Below are 13,946 nucleotides of genomic sequence, written 5' to 3'. Positions count from 1 at the left end.
GCATGCTTTTTACAAGAAAAAATGGAATTCTGTAAATACATGTTTTTGCTACCTTTAATGTCACTCTTTAGATGCATCTATATGTGCTCTTTAACACGCATTAAAGTATCACTAAAAATCATAGGTGCCTATACATGTGCATCGAGGCTGCTCTGATGCTCTGTAATTAATCAAGTCTGCTGGAGCAGACTATAGTCCAGCAGACTCCAGTGTCATGTGTATCAGTGTCCCTGCACTGAAAAATGGCATTGGGGGTGCTTTAACTAAAGCTCATTCACTGAGCTTTAGTTAAAGTGCTCCAGCCACCATTGTTTCAGTGTGGGGACACTGATGCATGTAATATTCTGGGAGCTTTAATTACAGCGGCTCTCAGAGTCACTCTAATTAAAGGCCCCCCACCTCCAGGAGCATGTGTATTAATGCCCCGTGCTATTTAGTTAACGTGCACTAAGACAGGCTAATGCCTATCTTCTTAGTACCTCACAATGGAGGTACTAAATTTAATGCACATTAACTAAAGTGTGTTTATGCAAATGTAGATGCACCCTCTGAGACATACAAACTGAGACTTTCAAGTAGGGATCCATAGTATCAAGAACACTCTTATCTGTTGTGGTGTTTCTGAGTTCTTTGCAACAGAATTGCTCTACTATCTTTCCATCGTCAAAACACAAGTGAAAACTAATAGTTGACATTTGCTGAGAGGGTGCCTTGGGTCTAAAAAGGTTGAGAATCCCTTGACTATCCATTTTTTTCTCTCTTGGTCATTCACTGTGTTGAAAAATTATGTAAAAGCTGCTGAATGGAAATGTACTGAACTATTCCAAACAGGCCCATCTATTGTTACAGCTCAGTACAGTGCTGCTTAGCAAAACACAAACTAGACCATGCAGTGATAAGCTACTTTATTCAGCAGCTATGTTGCCAAGCAGGACCCTTGACTTGTTTCATTCCAGCTCACCATGGGAATCTACTTTGAACTGCTGATCTTTGTGAGTTTGCCTGGCAATTTGTAATAGAATTATGAGCACATAAACTCTCTCAGAAACATCCATCAGTTACTCTATTGATTACAATAATGTCAGAAGTTTGGCTGTGTTTAGTTTAGTGCTTCCAAAGAAAAGGCACATTAGAAGTTGATGGGAATTCATACTGGAAGGCATACAGATCCACTGAATCACTGGCATTTAGACATTTCACATTTAGCAAAATCATTAAAGTTTTCTTAAAGGCCACATAACTTTCACAAATTGTCTATATATGGGTGCTACCTTTTTGCAGGCTACTGACACAGCTGTAACACATTTTTAAAAGCATTCATGTGTCACCTAAGAGGGTACATTCACAAGAAAACCTTACAATTTAAGAAGAGTGATAGTCTACAAACTGCCAATGCTTATGATTATTTGGCTCAGGAAACTATGCAATGTAAAATATGGGGTTATTATCTCATATAAAGAGGCTAACTAGAACTTCACAGACTGCTCTTTGTTTCAAGTCAGGCTGTCAAAAATGACAAGCCATTACCCCAAAAAAGTGTACGCAAAATGGATCCAGAGCATAAAAATACTTCTTTTTTATGGTTTTAAAACAGTTTCAACAAAACCCTCCTGAAGATGCATTCTTCATGTTTGCTTTGTTAGCATAATGTTACAAATCTGCAAGGAAAGCATCAAGACTGCAGTTCTAGAAAATATATCCAATTCAGTCCAGTCTCAGTTTTTTATACAATGTACAAAATGCTTTTAAAGCAGAAAGAAACAGAAACAAACATTCACATTTCTTGGCATTCACTCATCTTATGGTGACTGAGTTATGGACAACAGATTTAAATAAATGATACATAAATTAGAAGTGGCCTGATGAAGTTTGCAGTAATTTTGTTGGCAGGTGCTACAAAGAGGAACATATAGATAGGTCAGAGCATTATTATCATAACATAACATAGCCACATTTTTCAATAAAACTTGAGTTGTCACTTTCCTTTGTGTTGATTCATGTTTAATTACAAGCTTCAAATCAACTTCAGGCCAATGCCAAAAATCATACAATACACTGGTCTTCTAGGAAGATACGGCATTCCTTTATCACCCATACCTTGAAATGGCATTTGGACATCTGAGGTTTCCTGCCTAGTGCAATGTAGGTCCCAGAAGTATGGTATTTCAAGGGGAAAAATGTCACAGTTTAGTGACTATTATTAGTGTAATATTATACCCAGAAGGTAAAGTTGAATTAATTGATCCTTACTGGAGGCTGAGATGATGGAATGGCTTCTTCCGTCTCAGGAACTCCTTCCTGTTCTTGAATGCTGCCATTGCCACTGGTATCTCCTGATGCCTACACAGAACAAATCATATCACACTTATCATTATCACTTATGAAAGTCCAGAGGTTAAAATGATACTCTCTGGTATGACTTAGCTTCTCAGATTCTCTTATATTTTACTTTTCACTTAGGCATCAGCAGGTGCAATTACAGTTACAAGTTTCTCTCACAAATTTGGTCCCAAACTCATAAAATTAATGTATTGCACCGAACAGAGCATTTAATGGAAATTAATGTCACTGTTTAAACACACAAAAAAAATTAGGAAACTAAAGATTCATGGATTCCGAGAATTCTGATTTACCAGCAATTCCAACCATTTCAATGTATTTCAAAGAAAAGATATCACCATTTGTTTTGTAAAACATATTCTATTGCCATAGACCTTAATAGCCTCAGTATAATAAGTTCACTAAAAATAGATAACGGAGAGCACTTACATATGGATCATCATCTTCACATTGGTCTTCAGTAGCCCTTGGGTCTGGTTTGATTGTTAGTTGTTGAACTGAGCCCTTTATGAAGGAAAAAACCCAACAAAAGCTATTCAAGGAAATGGTTTTTTTCAAAGAAAAAGCAAGAAATCGCTATAGGACATCTCCTTAGAACTAATGCCCACTACACTGCCTAGATTACTTGAACCATGTTTCAGTATTCCAGTCAATGTACATATTCATTACAAAATATCTTAGCTTATTATATAAATGCTCTTCTACTCTGGTAAGTTAGGTTATGCATTTTATGAAATGTTGGGCCTATAAAATGCTGTCAGATCTTTGTAGACAGAATCTGCAATATAAATATAGTAAGTGTTTAAGGCCATGCCTGGGGGCGGCAGGCAGGGTGGGGAGGGGGAGGAGAGGCAATTAGATTGGCTCAGAATAGAACTAAATTAAAGCAGAAAGAAAAAGCAAATGGATTTTAGGATCAAAGGACTCATAGGATTGGAAGGGACTTCAAGATTCACCTACTCTGACCCCTGCAGAAATGCAGGAAGTGCTGTAACACAGTACAAAAAAATTTGATTCAGCCTCTTCTTGACAGTCTCCAATGAGAGAGATTCCGCAGCTTTCCTGGCAGCTTGTTCCATTGTTCTACTGTTTTAATGGTTAAGATGTTTTTCTTAAGATTTATTCCAAATATGTTCTGCTGCACCTTAAGCCCATTACTTGTGTCCTGACCTCTACAGCAAGAAAAGACAACCTTTCTTCTTTATGACAACCTTTCAAATATTGAGAAACTGCTGTCATAACTCCCCTTTAATCTCCTTTTCCCCAACTTAAACATATGTAGTTCCTTCAACCTTCCTCATATGATTTGCTTCCCAATCCCTTTATCATTCTAACTGCTCACCTTTCAACCCTCTCCAGTTTCTCTACACCCTCCTTATAATGTATTGTCCTGGACTAGGCACAATACTCTAGTTGAGGCCTAACAAGTACCGAGCAGAGTGATATCATCACCCCACCATGTCTTGCATATACTGCTTATGTTAATGCAACACAAAACTGAATTGTGTTTTTTTTTCCTGCATCAGCTTTCTGACTCATACTAAATTAATGATCCACCATAACTTTCAGATTCTTCTCAGTTGCATAACTGCCAGTCCAGTTATTCCCCATTACTTTCTTGGTCTTACAATTTGCATTTATCTATCAAGTGTTAATATTACACATATATATTAAATATGATAGGTGAAGTGCTAAATACCTGCCTGTGTTTCCAGAGTATGCTGGAGAGAGAGAATTATTTAATGTAAGATATTTATAGCTTGCTTCTTTGATTGCAGAGAACCAAGAGTTTTATAAAGTAAACCCAGAAAGTGTTCTTTGTTTTGAAAGTTCTGTAATTAGTAGAGGTACAACGAGCTCCATATTTATAGCATTTCACTAATAGTGAAATTAATTAGTCTGCAGAAGAACTGCAAACTTCAGCATTGCTAATATGCAGTTAACAAAGAATAATAAATGCAACAATACAAGTTTGGAGACATTTATCTCTGTTCAGTAATTGAAAACAGTAAATGGTATCATTCCATGCAAATACTACATTAGTGGGGTTCACTGGCAGCTGCCTCAGTGTGCTGGGCAAATAGTAGCAGGGGAAGGCTACAGCAGTTACCCAGACCCAGGTGCCATCCATGGTAAATAGGGACATGGGGGTGGGGGGGGGTTGTGTGAGGAAGATTAGGGGTGTTGAAGGGACTATGCGGGGATGGGAGGGGAATGCTTGGCAGGGGGTGGGTCCCCTGCCCACCTCCCGCATTGTACATAGTCCCCCCACAGCAGCAGCGGCCACAAGGCAATCAGGGCCTGCTATTGGCAGAGCCCCCCACAGTGCAGTGCAGTGCCAGCCACCCCAGATCCAGTGCCGCTAGTGCCACATGGCGTGGGCCCAGCCCAGGGCCATGCACCTTTGGGCAGGACTGGGATGCTCTTGCTGTCACCTGCGGTCCTGGCACCGTACGCAGGAGCCATGCATTGGGCCAGGTCAGGTCCTGCTTCCATGGAGTCGGCTTGGCCTAACAGCTTGTGGGACACTTGGAGGCAGGACCCAGCCTGGCCCAGGCAGGAGCCGCAGGTGGTGGCAGGAGCTGTCTCGGTACTGTTCAAAGCCGCACACTAGCAGACCAGGCCAGGTCCATTTGCCATGTGTAGACCCCAGGTCAGGTGTTGCTGCACCACCACAGGGCTGTGCCTGCAGTGAGCCATGGCCCCAACAGCCCAGCTGGCTGCTGCTGCCAGTGCCGGGGGCTATGCGCTCCAGAGGGGGGGGGGCACATAGCCCTCGGCACTGCCCCCCCAACCCTTTCCCACAACCCCCACACTCCCCCCCACAAATCCCATAGACCTCCCACATACCCCATGTCCCCCCACATACCTCACCTCCCATCTCCTACCCAAAGCACTGCCCCATCCTCTCTTTCTCTCTCTCTTGCACAAACCCCTGCTGCCACCTCCATCCCTTCCCCCAGCCCATCACACCCCCCAAGTGGTTCCTGGGACCAGGAGCTGCCCCTCCCCTCTCTGGGGCTGCATGTCCCAGCACTGGTGTGGGCATGGTGCAGGGCTGCAATGTGTCAGGTCCTGTTCTGTCTAGTGGCTGGGCACACAGGTGTGAGATTTGTAGGTGGGATGTGCAATTAGTGAGGGTTGGGGGGGTTTGTGGGTGGGTGTAGGGTTTGTGGGGGTGAGGTTTGTGTGGGTGGTTTGTGGGGGTGGGGTTGTGGAGGAGTTTGTGGGTGGGGAGGGACATGTTTGGGGGTGGGGGGACTGTGTGTAGGAGGGGAGGTCCTCTGCACACCCCTCCACATGGCACAGTGTGAAGCAGTGTGCTGGAGCAGAAGGGGAACAGGGCCACCATAGAGAAGCTCTGGCTGGGTGCCAGAGGGTCTCCCCTTGGAGGACGCAGCCTGCACTTGCCACTGAGCATGCTTCAGGAGCATGCCTTGTGCCACTTCTTCTGGCATCTTTTTTTTTAAATCAGGATTTACTGGTATCAAATTCAGAGCCCACACTGCAAATATGCAGTGTGGGGAATATTTTTTCATTGTTAGCATGCCTCTCGCGGCATCTTGAACTGCTTTGAAACACCACAGTAGGCATGTGCTTGCTCATCTGGATACGACCACTGTGTCCTTAAAAGTCTGGATCATTCTTAATTAATCCAGCTTCATGGTTTTCTCCTTGAAAAAACTATGTATTAGGTTTTGCAAAGCCAAAATCATTCTTGTTTTGCTTATCTTCAATTTCAGACCTAATTCTGTTGCTACTGCTGAACTCAGCTCTTTTTTCAAGTACCCTAGGGAATAACACCAAATAAATTTTTCTGCAGACCATTTACTTTTTAGTGTCATTAAGGCTTTGTTGTCAGAAAATTCTCAAATGAGCAATGGTTACTGTTGCTGTTTATTAAGTCAAAAGAGTTTATCCTAGGGAAGTGTGCCATCCCCAAATGACTTCATCCCTTCTCAACTCTCAGACTTATTTATCTGAACTGCCAATTTCATTTTCATCACCTTGGAATTTCTTATCTGTCCACTTCTTCCTCATCTATCCATCATAACATCTGCAATACAGTTCGGGTATATCACTGCTTCACCCCTACCTCAGCTGACTTTTTCATCCACAATTTACTCTCCTTCTGCCTTGATTATTGCAAATCCCTTCTCTGAGGCTTCACCAAGATCCTGTTCTCCATTTCCACAATGTGAAGAATACTGCTTCCATCTTTTCACACAGAGAAAAACAATCAAACAGTTCCTCTGGCCATCCTTTCATTTCAGGATAGTACTGCTACATGCAAACATAAACATTCAGGACCTTGTTCATTTTGGGAGAAGAGGACATGGAACAGAGATATGCAAAATCTGATGTTGGGGCTCCCCATGCATATCATAGTGATGTCTCAGTGCCACAGCCATGGAATGGAGCAGCCAGTTTGTGCTCCATGCAGTCTCCACCCAGTTTTCCTGCCAGACTCCCATCCCTCTTCTGAAACCAGTGCCCAGCCACCCAGCAAATTACCCCTGGTTTATCTAGCTAGGTAGGTTCTATTCTTTAGTTCTTGCTAAGAAGCCCAGCTGTACTTAGACTGCCCCCATGCTCTTCTAAGCTACTTTATAAACTCCCTGTATACCTTCACCAGTACCCTATTCCCAGTGCCTCTAGCTAAAAAGTGTCACAAGACACGGTCCAATTTCTACTAGCTTCTGACTGCCCAAGGCCTTGCACAATGTCTACAGATCTACAGGAAAAGTCTGAATCACAGTGAGGTGTAGATGATCCCCATGTCTTAGAGTGTGGAGCATGCACAGTCTGTGGGTATTAGGGCAAAGGTTCTTTGCAGAATGAGTGGCATATAACTGCACACCGTATTCCAGATGAGGTTAAGAGCGCTAGATAGGTCTGACCATCAGGTGAGGCTAACCAAATGTCCTACCCCGTGCTTCAAACTGCCTGGGACCATGCAGCACTGTCTACTTTTGAGGCAAGAGCCATTACAGGCAGGCAATAGGATGCACATGACTGAAATAGTATAGGCAGGCATGAAATAGAATAGGCAGGCAATAGTAGCACATGGCTGGAAGGGAGGGAGGGAACAATGGAGGCTCCCATGGGCCACAAAGTCCTGATGAGAGTTCCCTGCAAGGCACTGCACTCCCACTCAGACACAGGATGGTGCTGCTCTGCTCCATCTGTCCATCAACACTTGCCATCAGCCTCATATCAACATCAGATATTCAATCAAGCTCACTGTTTCTTAGTTTTTTATGGAAGGCTCTATGTTATTTATGGACTTTATGGACAAGCATTTTAGACCCCTTTTTATGGACTGTCTATAACTTTACAGGCACTTGGCAAACCTGACCCAGATTCTTTTCAGCAACAGTACTGCCCATCCAGTTATCTTTCGCTCGGTATTTGTGCATTTGGATATTATTCCCTAGGTGTAGCACCTGCCATCTCTGAATTAAATCCAGGTGTCTGTAGCCTAACACTCCAATATATCAAGACCCTATTAAATTCTTCACCTATTCTCCAAAGCATTTGTAGTCCTTCCCAATTTCATGTCATCTGCAAACCTAATCAAGAAGCTCTCTATTACAACTTCCATATAATTAAAAAACGTTAAACAACACAGGACCCAGGATAGACTCCTCTGGAATCTCACCTGAAACAGCTTGCTATTCTGACATTGATCAATTTACATTTACTTCCCTTGTGGTCACTGAGCCAGTTTTGTATCTACCTATTAGAATTCTATCCAAGCCACATACGTCCAGTTTACTCCTGAGAATGCCATGTGGAAGTACTGTATTTACTTGATCCCAAGATGAAGGGTTTCTCCCTCCATTTTACATGGGGAGAAAAGCCTCTCATCTTGGAATCAAGTAAAAGGCAGTAGAGCAGGGAATAGGGCAGATGGCTAATGTGGCTGTGGCTCTGGCCCCAACCAACTTCCACTTCTGCTATTGCCACCACTGCTACTGGGCCAGGCTGGAGCCATGCTCCATGCTCCAAGGTGGAGCAGGGATGAGTAAGTTGTGGGGAGTGGGGAAAACAGGTGGCAGGAGGCAAGGTACTGGACCACTCCCTCATTGGCTTCTCCCCCCACTGTCTCCCCAAGCATTTCCCCCTATCATTCCCAACCTACTGCTCCCTCTACCACCTTGGCCCTACTGCTCCCTTCACAGGTTTCTCCACTGCAGTGGTAGGGGGGGTTAATTTAAGATGATCCTCCAATAATTAGATTTTATACATGAAAAATTATAATACATTTATAATTTTTCCATTTATATAATCTAATTATTGAGGGATTGTCTTAAATTCAGGTAAATAAATGGTATGTACAAAATTCAAGCCCAAATATCATATGTCCTCTGCATTCCCTTCTTCCACCCAACTTTGTCAAAGAAGGATATCATGTGGGTTTTGCATGATTTTGTTCTTAACAAATCTATGTTACAGGGAAGGATAATGGTGCCTTATTCTGATGCTGTGAAGTAATGTTGTTTGGTAGATGGCAATCTAACTAATGGAACTAAGGAGGGGACCAAAGTTGAGATGCAAGGTATATCTCAGCTCTACCAAAGGGTAGCCAGTACTGCAGGGGTAACTCATTGAGGACAGTGATGATCACCAGCTCAGCACTGGGTAATGTGGAAGGCCAGCTAATTTTCCCCCAAGGTCTAGTTTCTACCTACTGTTGTCTCCTCTGCTGAAGCCTGTCTGCAGACTTGAGCAGGAGTCCAACAAAACATATGTTATTTTATATTAAATATTTGTATAATCTGTTGTCAGTGGTGCAAACACAGAACTGCAAGTATGTGGGTAAAATTCAGGAAAGAACCATCATTTTCCTTTTTCTACCTGGAGGAACAGGCGCAGCCAAAAAAGAACTCCAACATTCAGTCTGAAAAGAAGTTTGCAGATATAATGTAGAAGAAATCAAAATATTTGCTGAAATTCACATAAAATAATGTGAAACAAATTTAGACTTACTACAATTAAATGCCAAAACATAATGCAAAACTGCAGACTTCAGGGAACATGCCTTCAGATGCTGTCCATTATAACCTTCCATTCAACATACTGTTATGTATAAAGGATGAAATCACCACCAGGTGACACTGTGCCTACAGTTTCTAACTTGCATACCTAAAACTCTTCATCATATCCAAAGTGCTCTAACTTTGTTCAATACCAGTATTTCCTACCAAGTGATTGTGCATCCAGACAATCACGATCCTGTGGTATATGGTGCTGCAAACGTGTTTGCAGCACCACGTACCTCACAATTTGGTGTTCTCCACGCTGCAAGGGCATACTGCCTGAGCATGCACTGCACTTGGTGGCATTTCTGCAGGTTTTTTTCACCCCTGGATATCCAGGGGTCCAAAAAAACGTGTGGAAACCCCCCCCCAGAGCAACGCATGCTTAGCCAATGCACACTGCTGAAAAGTGGAACTGGCCTGCCCAGAACCATGCTACACTGCCAGCCGGGCTCCACATAGACCCCCAGACCCCAAGACCCCAGGTAATGCTGCTGAAGCCAGCACAGTGCTGGCTCCAGCCTCCCCTACACCATCTGGGGTAACTTGTCACGCACTAAAGTGTGCAGGGCATGGGCATTCCCTGGGGACAAGAAGTACTTGTCCCCAGGGAACCAAAAGTCCACGCACGTCTCGACGCAGCATGAAGGATCAAAAACACCATTTAACACAATTTTACCTATTGTTGAAATAATTGATTTGATCTTCTGAGAACTTGAGCATGTATTGGGCACATCTACATGTGCTATTAATATGATATAGGCTTACTGTGCAGTAAAATACTGTGTAGTAAGCCTTTCCCAGAACCATGTCTACACATGCACCCTGTTGGGAGCTAAACTGGTCCCAAAGGGAATAGCCCAGTACAGGGCTGCTCCTGTCCTGTTCTGTCCCCCTGCAGCAGCCAGGGGGAGCTCCAGGTTCCCTTGGGGTGCTAACCCATGGGCAGCCAGGGGACATAGTGGATGGTCCTGATGTGCATGGGGCCAGGAGAGCTGTGACAGCTGCAGTGGCAGCTGTCTCCTGGCTCTGTGCACAGTGGAAAGGGTCCTGATGTGCACGAGTCCAGGTGACAGCTGCTGCTGCAGCTGGCAGAGATCTCCCAACCCTGTGTACATCAGGACACACAGCTGCCATGCCTAGCAGGGCTTCCCCACCCAGCAGGGATTTCCACTGACTTCAGTGGTATCTGGGATAGGCCCACAGAAACAGTAAGCTTTTGAAGTATTACGCAAGACACTACTACTGAACAATCAACAGAACAGCTATTATTGTTAATATTATTATTATTATTACTACTAGTAGTAGTTATTATTGTAATTATTAGAATATTGCCTAGCAAAAATATGAATAATTAGGCACAAATTCACAGCCCAAATTGTGCAAATAAAAGTGTACTAATCCTAACTGCAGTTTTGAAGAAAATGCATGTTTTGAAGAAAATTGTGTCCTTCACATTGTAAATAATTTGTCCCAGATGCTGGGATGTTCAAGTAATATAGACAAATGTATTTTCGTTATTGCATACCACATGTAACTCATAGCTTGCCAATACCAGTAGTTTAGGAAAGTGTTTCCTAATTTTCTAAAGCAAAAGCTTCATTAAGATTTGCAGTGTTAGGGTGATATTTTGTTCTTTCCTGGTCATCTAGAGGCATAAATGGAAATGACAATTTTTATCCAATCTGGCTGCTGAAAGTGCTCCACAGTTGTGACCAAACAGAAGTGCATGGCTACAAGGCACTTTAAAAGGGTCCAAGCCTATGAAAATCTGAACCCTTATTGCATGAAGGTTCAGATGAATATGCCCCAAAACAGAGCGGCTTCAGTAACTTGCGTCTGTGCTCATGGGCAGCTTGTGCTGCCTTAGTCAGGGGGCCCATGCAACCACTCCTGCCAACAGCATGGGAGGTTCCCTCCAGCCGATCTCACTGCTTGAGGGGGGTCCCCTCGCAGCCAATCCTGGAGTGGCTGCAATGATTGGCCAGCACTTGCGGGGGGCCACCAGCACCCCTGCCTGCCCCTCTGCCCATTACCTAAGTGGTGAGCATGGCCAGTCAGGGGGGTTGCACTGACACTTTCGGGGGTGCACATGCACCCCCTTGCACCCCCTATGTCTTGCCACTGTCTGTGCTGCCTCCCAGCCCCAGAGCTGTTTTCAGAATGAGAGAGGGGAAAGGGAGTGGAGGGAGTTCAGTCTAGGGTTTATTCAGCCAGCACTGGAGGGTGCACTGGTGTATTGGAATCCCCCTGAGGTGGGGGGGCTCCAATACACCAACCCCATCCCTCAGCACTGTCTGGGGAACCCCTAGAACAATTTCCTCCTGCGCCCTTTCCCCCCTCCCATTCAGAAAACAGCAGCGGCACTGGGAGGGGGAAGGGGTGTTGCTATGGGAGAGTAGCTGCAGGTTTGCAGCTGCCCTAACAGCATCTGGATTCCTCAACCCCCAGGACACAACCGTGAAGGTCTGTTGGGTCCAGGGGATCATTGTAATAACTCTTGGGGCTTCCTACAAAGCACCATGAGTTACAGAGGTAAGCTGCTCTTCTGTCTGTGCCTTTGGTAGCCAATATTTGGCTGTTCACAGGGGATTTTTGGCTGTTACACACCATAGGGAATTCTGTTTTTGGGCACATATCCCCATACACATGGACAACAATGGGCAACTATATGCAGTAAAAGCCATACTTTTATGTGCTTCCCTTGTAGATGCATAGCAGACTGAGACAGCTGAAAATGGAGGTGGCAAAACACACATCTACTAGACTTGGGCTCAGGAACAGAAACGTACTCTGCCTCCATCCCCTTGTGTCACTACACCACTCTCCTGGGAAGCCAGAAGACCTAGGCTCTATGCTCAGCCTCACCCGAGATTTTAAAACAGGGCTGCTCTCACACAGGTCAGCCATTATCCAGTTCTTTCTTCGGCACTCCTTTTGAAGCTGGGCCACTAATGTAGCCAAGAGATTGAGCTCCTAGGCTAGGGACAGACATTACACATAAACCGGCTTAAGTGATCAGAAACTGATTTAAACCTGTAACAGAACAGATGTTTGGTGCACATAAACCGGTTTGAGAATGGCTGAAACTGGTTTGAGATAAACCTGACTGATCGCTTCTCGGCCTCTTGAAGGCTCAGACCAAGTGTAGTATCAGACATAACTGATTTGGCTCAAACCAGTTTATGCAATGACTGTCCCAGACCCCTTGGTGGTTTAAGATAAACTACACACCCCCAGCATCCCAGCATGCTCTGGGGCTGGGTGGGGCTCTCTGCTCCACAGCAGAGCTGACCCTTCCCCTCTGCTCTCTAATCAGAGCAGGGGCAGGGTGTGGCCAGACCCCTCTCCCCCTCTTCCCCTTTCCCCCCACCTCCACTGGCAAACCCTGGGGACTGCAGCTGCTGTTTGCCAGCCCTACCTCTATGGCTTGCCTGCAAACAGGCAGGGAAAGAGTTAATCACTCCCTCTGTCCCCTCTCTCCTGGAATGCCAGGGCTTTAGCTGCAGTCCCTGTGGCTTGCACAGCCGTCCCAGAGCAGGGGACAGAAGCAAGCAAATCTATGTGCAGTTCCAAGCCCTGCTGCAGCTCTGAGCCCAGAGCTAAGACTTGCAGGGACAGACTGAGAGGTGGAAAGTGTTGGCAAAGATCTGACAATGATAAGTGATCACACATGCTGGAGATTTAGTTAAGAGAAGCTGTACCAAAGAATGCAGAGGGCTACATTTACATTATAAAACAGAACATGTAAACAAAGCCTTTGAAAATGCCTGGCTATAAGGATACACTCTGCCCTCAGGATTAGTAAGACTAACTCTTATCTTTCTGGTTTACATTTTAAGTTAAACTAAGTTGTGTATGCTGTGTTTTACTGGACTGTATCTTAGCTTAGGTGAAGATTTTTGGTAGTTCCCTGTTGTATGCTTTGCAAATTGCTTTATTCAATACCTTGCTTCAGAGAAAGGACTTTTTCCCCATCCCCTGTGTGCTAACCCTGGCTGGTGCCTGGCCATACCGCCTCTGCTCCAGCAGGGAGGGGTGAGAGTCTCGGAGGGTGTCTCTCTTCCCTCATCTTTGGCAGTTGCTGGCAGGCACGCTCTAGTGCCCCATGGCTTCTGGCATGGGCCTGCATTTCCTGGTTTAATAGAGCATGTCTGTCCACCTTTTAATCACTTTAAGCTGCACAGCTTAGGCTAACCTGCAAAGAGTGAATCAATTCAGGCTTGGCCTTTTTGAATGTCTGTCCCTAGCTCTAGGCTCTTTCACTGCAAAGTGTATTTTTCAGTCCTTTCATTGTTTTCATGGCTTTTCTCATTCCAATTTATCCACATCCCGCTTGAAGCATTGCCACAATATTGGACACATTATTCCAATGTCTGCACAGTGCCAAATACAAAGATAATATAATCTCTCCACTTCCACTCAGTATTTCCCTGTTTATACACACAAGGAACACATTAACTTTTTGACCACACGGATGTATGGGGAGCTCAGATTCAACTGATTACCCATTGTGAGCAAATCCAGCTTAGACGGAGCAAAGTACAAGGGGAAGAACTTCTG

At 44.6% G+C, this 13,946-nt stretch overlaps 1 protein-coding gene across 2 annotated transcripts in view; it reads right to left on the bottom strand.

Annotated features, from left to right (window-relative positions):
• COL15A1 (collagen type XV alpha 1 chain) overlaps positions 1-13,946 on the bottom strand; it is a 285,296-nt gene that overhangs the window by 159,616 nt on the left and 111,734 nt on the right. For both annotated transcript variants that reach the window (XM_090049302.1, XM_090049301.1), the window contains exons 4-5: positions 2,770-2,844; positions 2,251-2,340 (exon numbers count right to left, since the gene is read on the bottom strand). In XM_090049302.1, the coding sequence (XP_089905428.1) occupies positions 2,251-2,340; positions 2,770-2,844 (165 nt within the window). The remainder of the gene's footprint in view (positions 1-2,250; positions 2,341-2,769; positions 2,845-13,946) is intronic.

The sequence above is a fragment of the Crocodylus siamensis genome, chromosome 5 (genome assembly GCF_052110815.1).
Source record: "Crocodylus siamensis isolate JL-2025a chromosome 5, ASM5211081v1, whole genome shotgun sequence".
In the NCBI taxonomy this organism is placed as follows: domain Eukaryota; kingdom Metazoa; phylum Chordata; order Crocodylia; family Crocodylidae; genus Crocodylus; species Crocodylus siamensis.
This window is presented reverse-complemented; position numbering and strand designations above follow the sequence as displayed.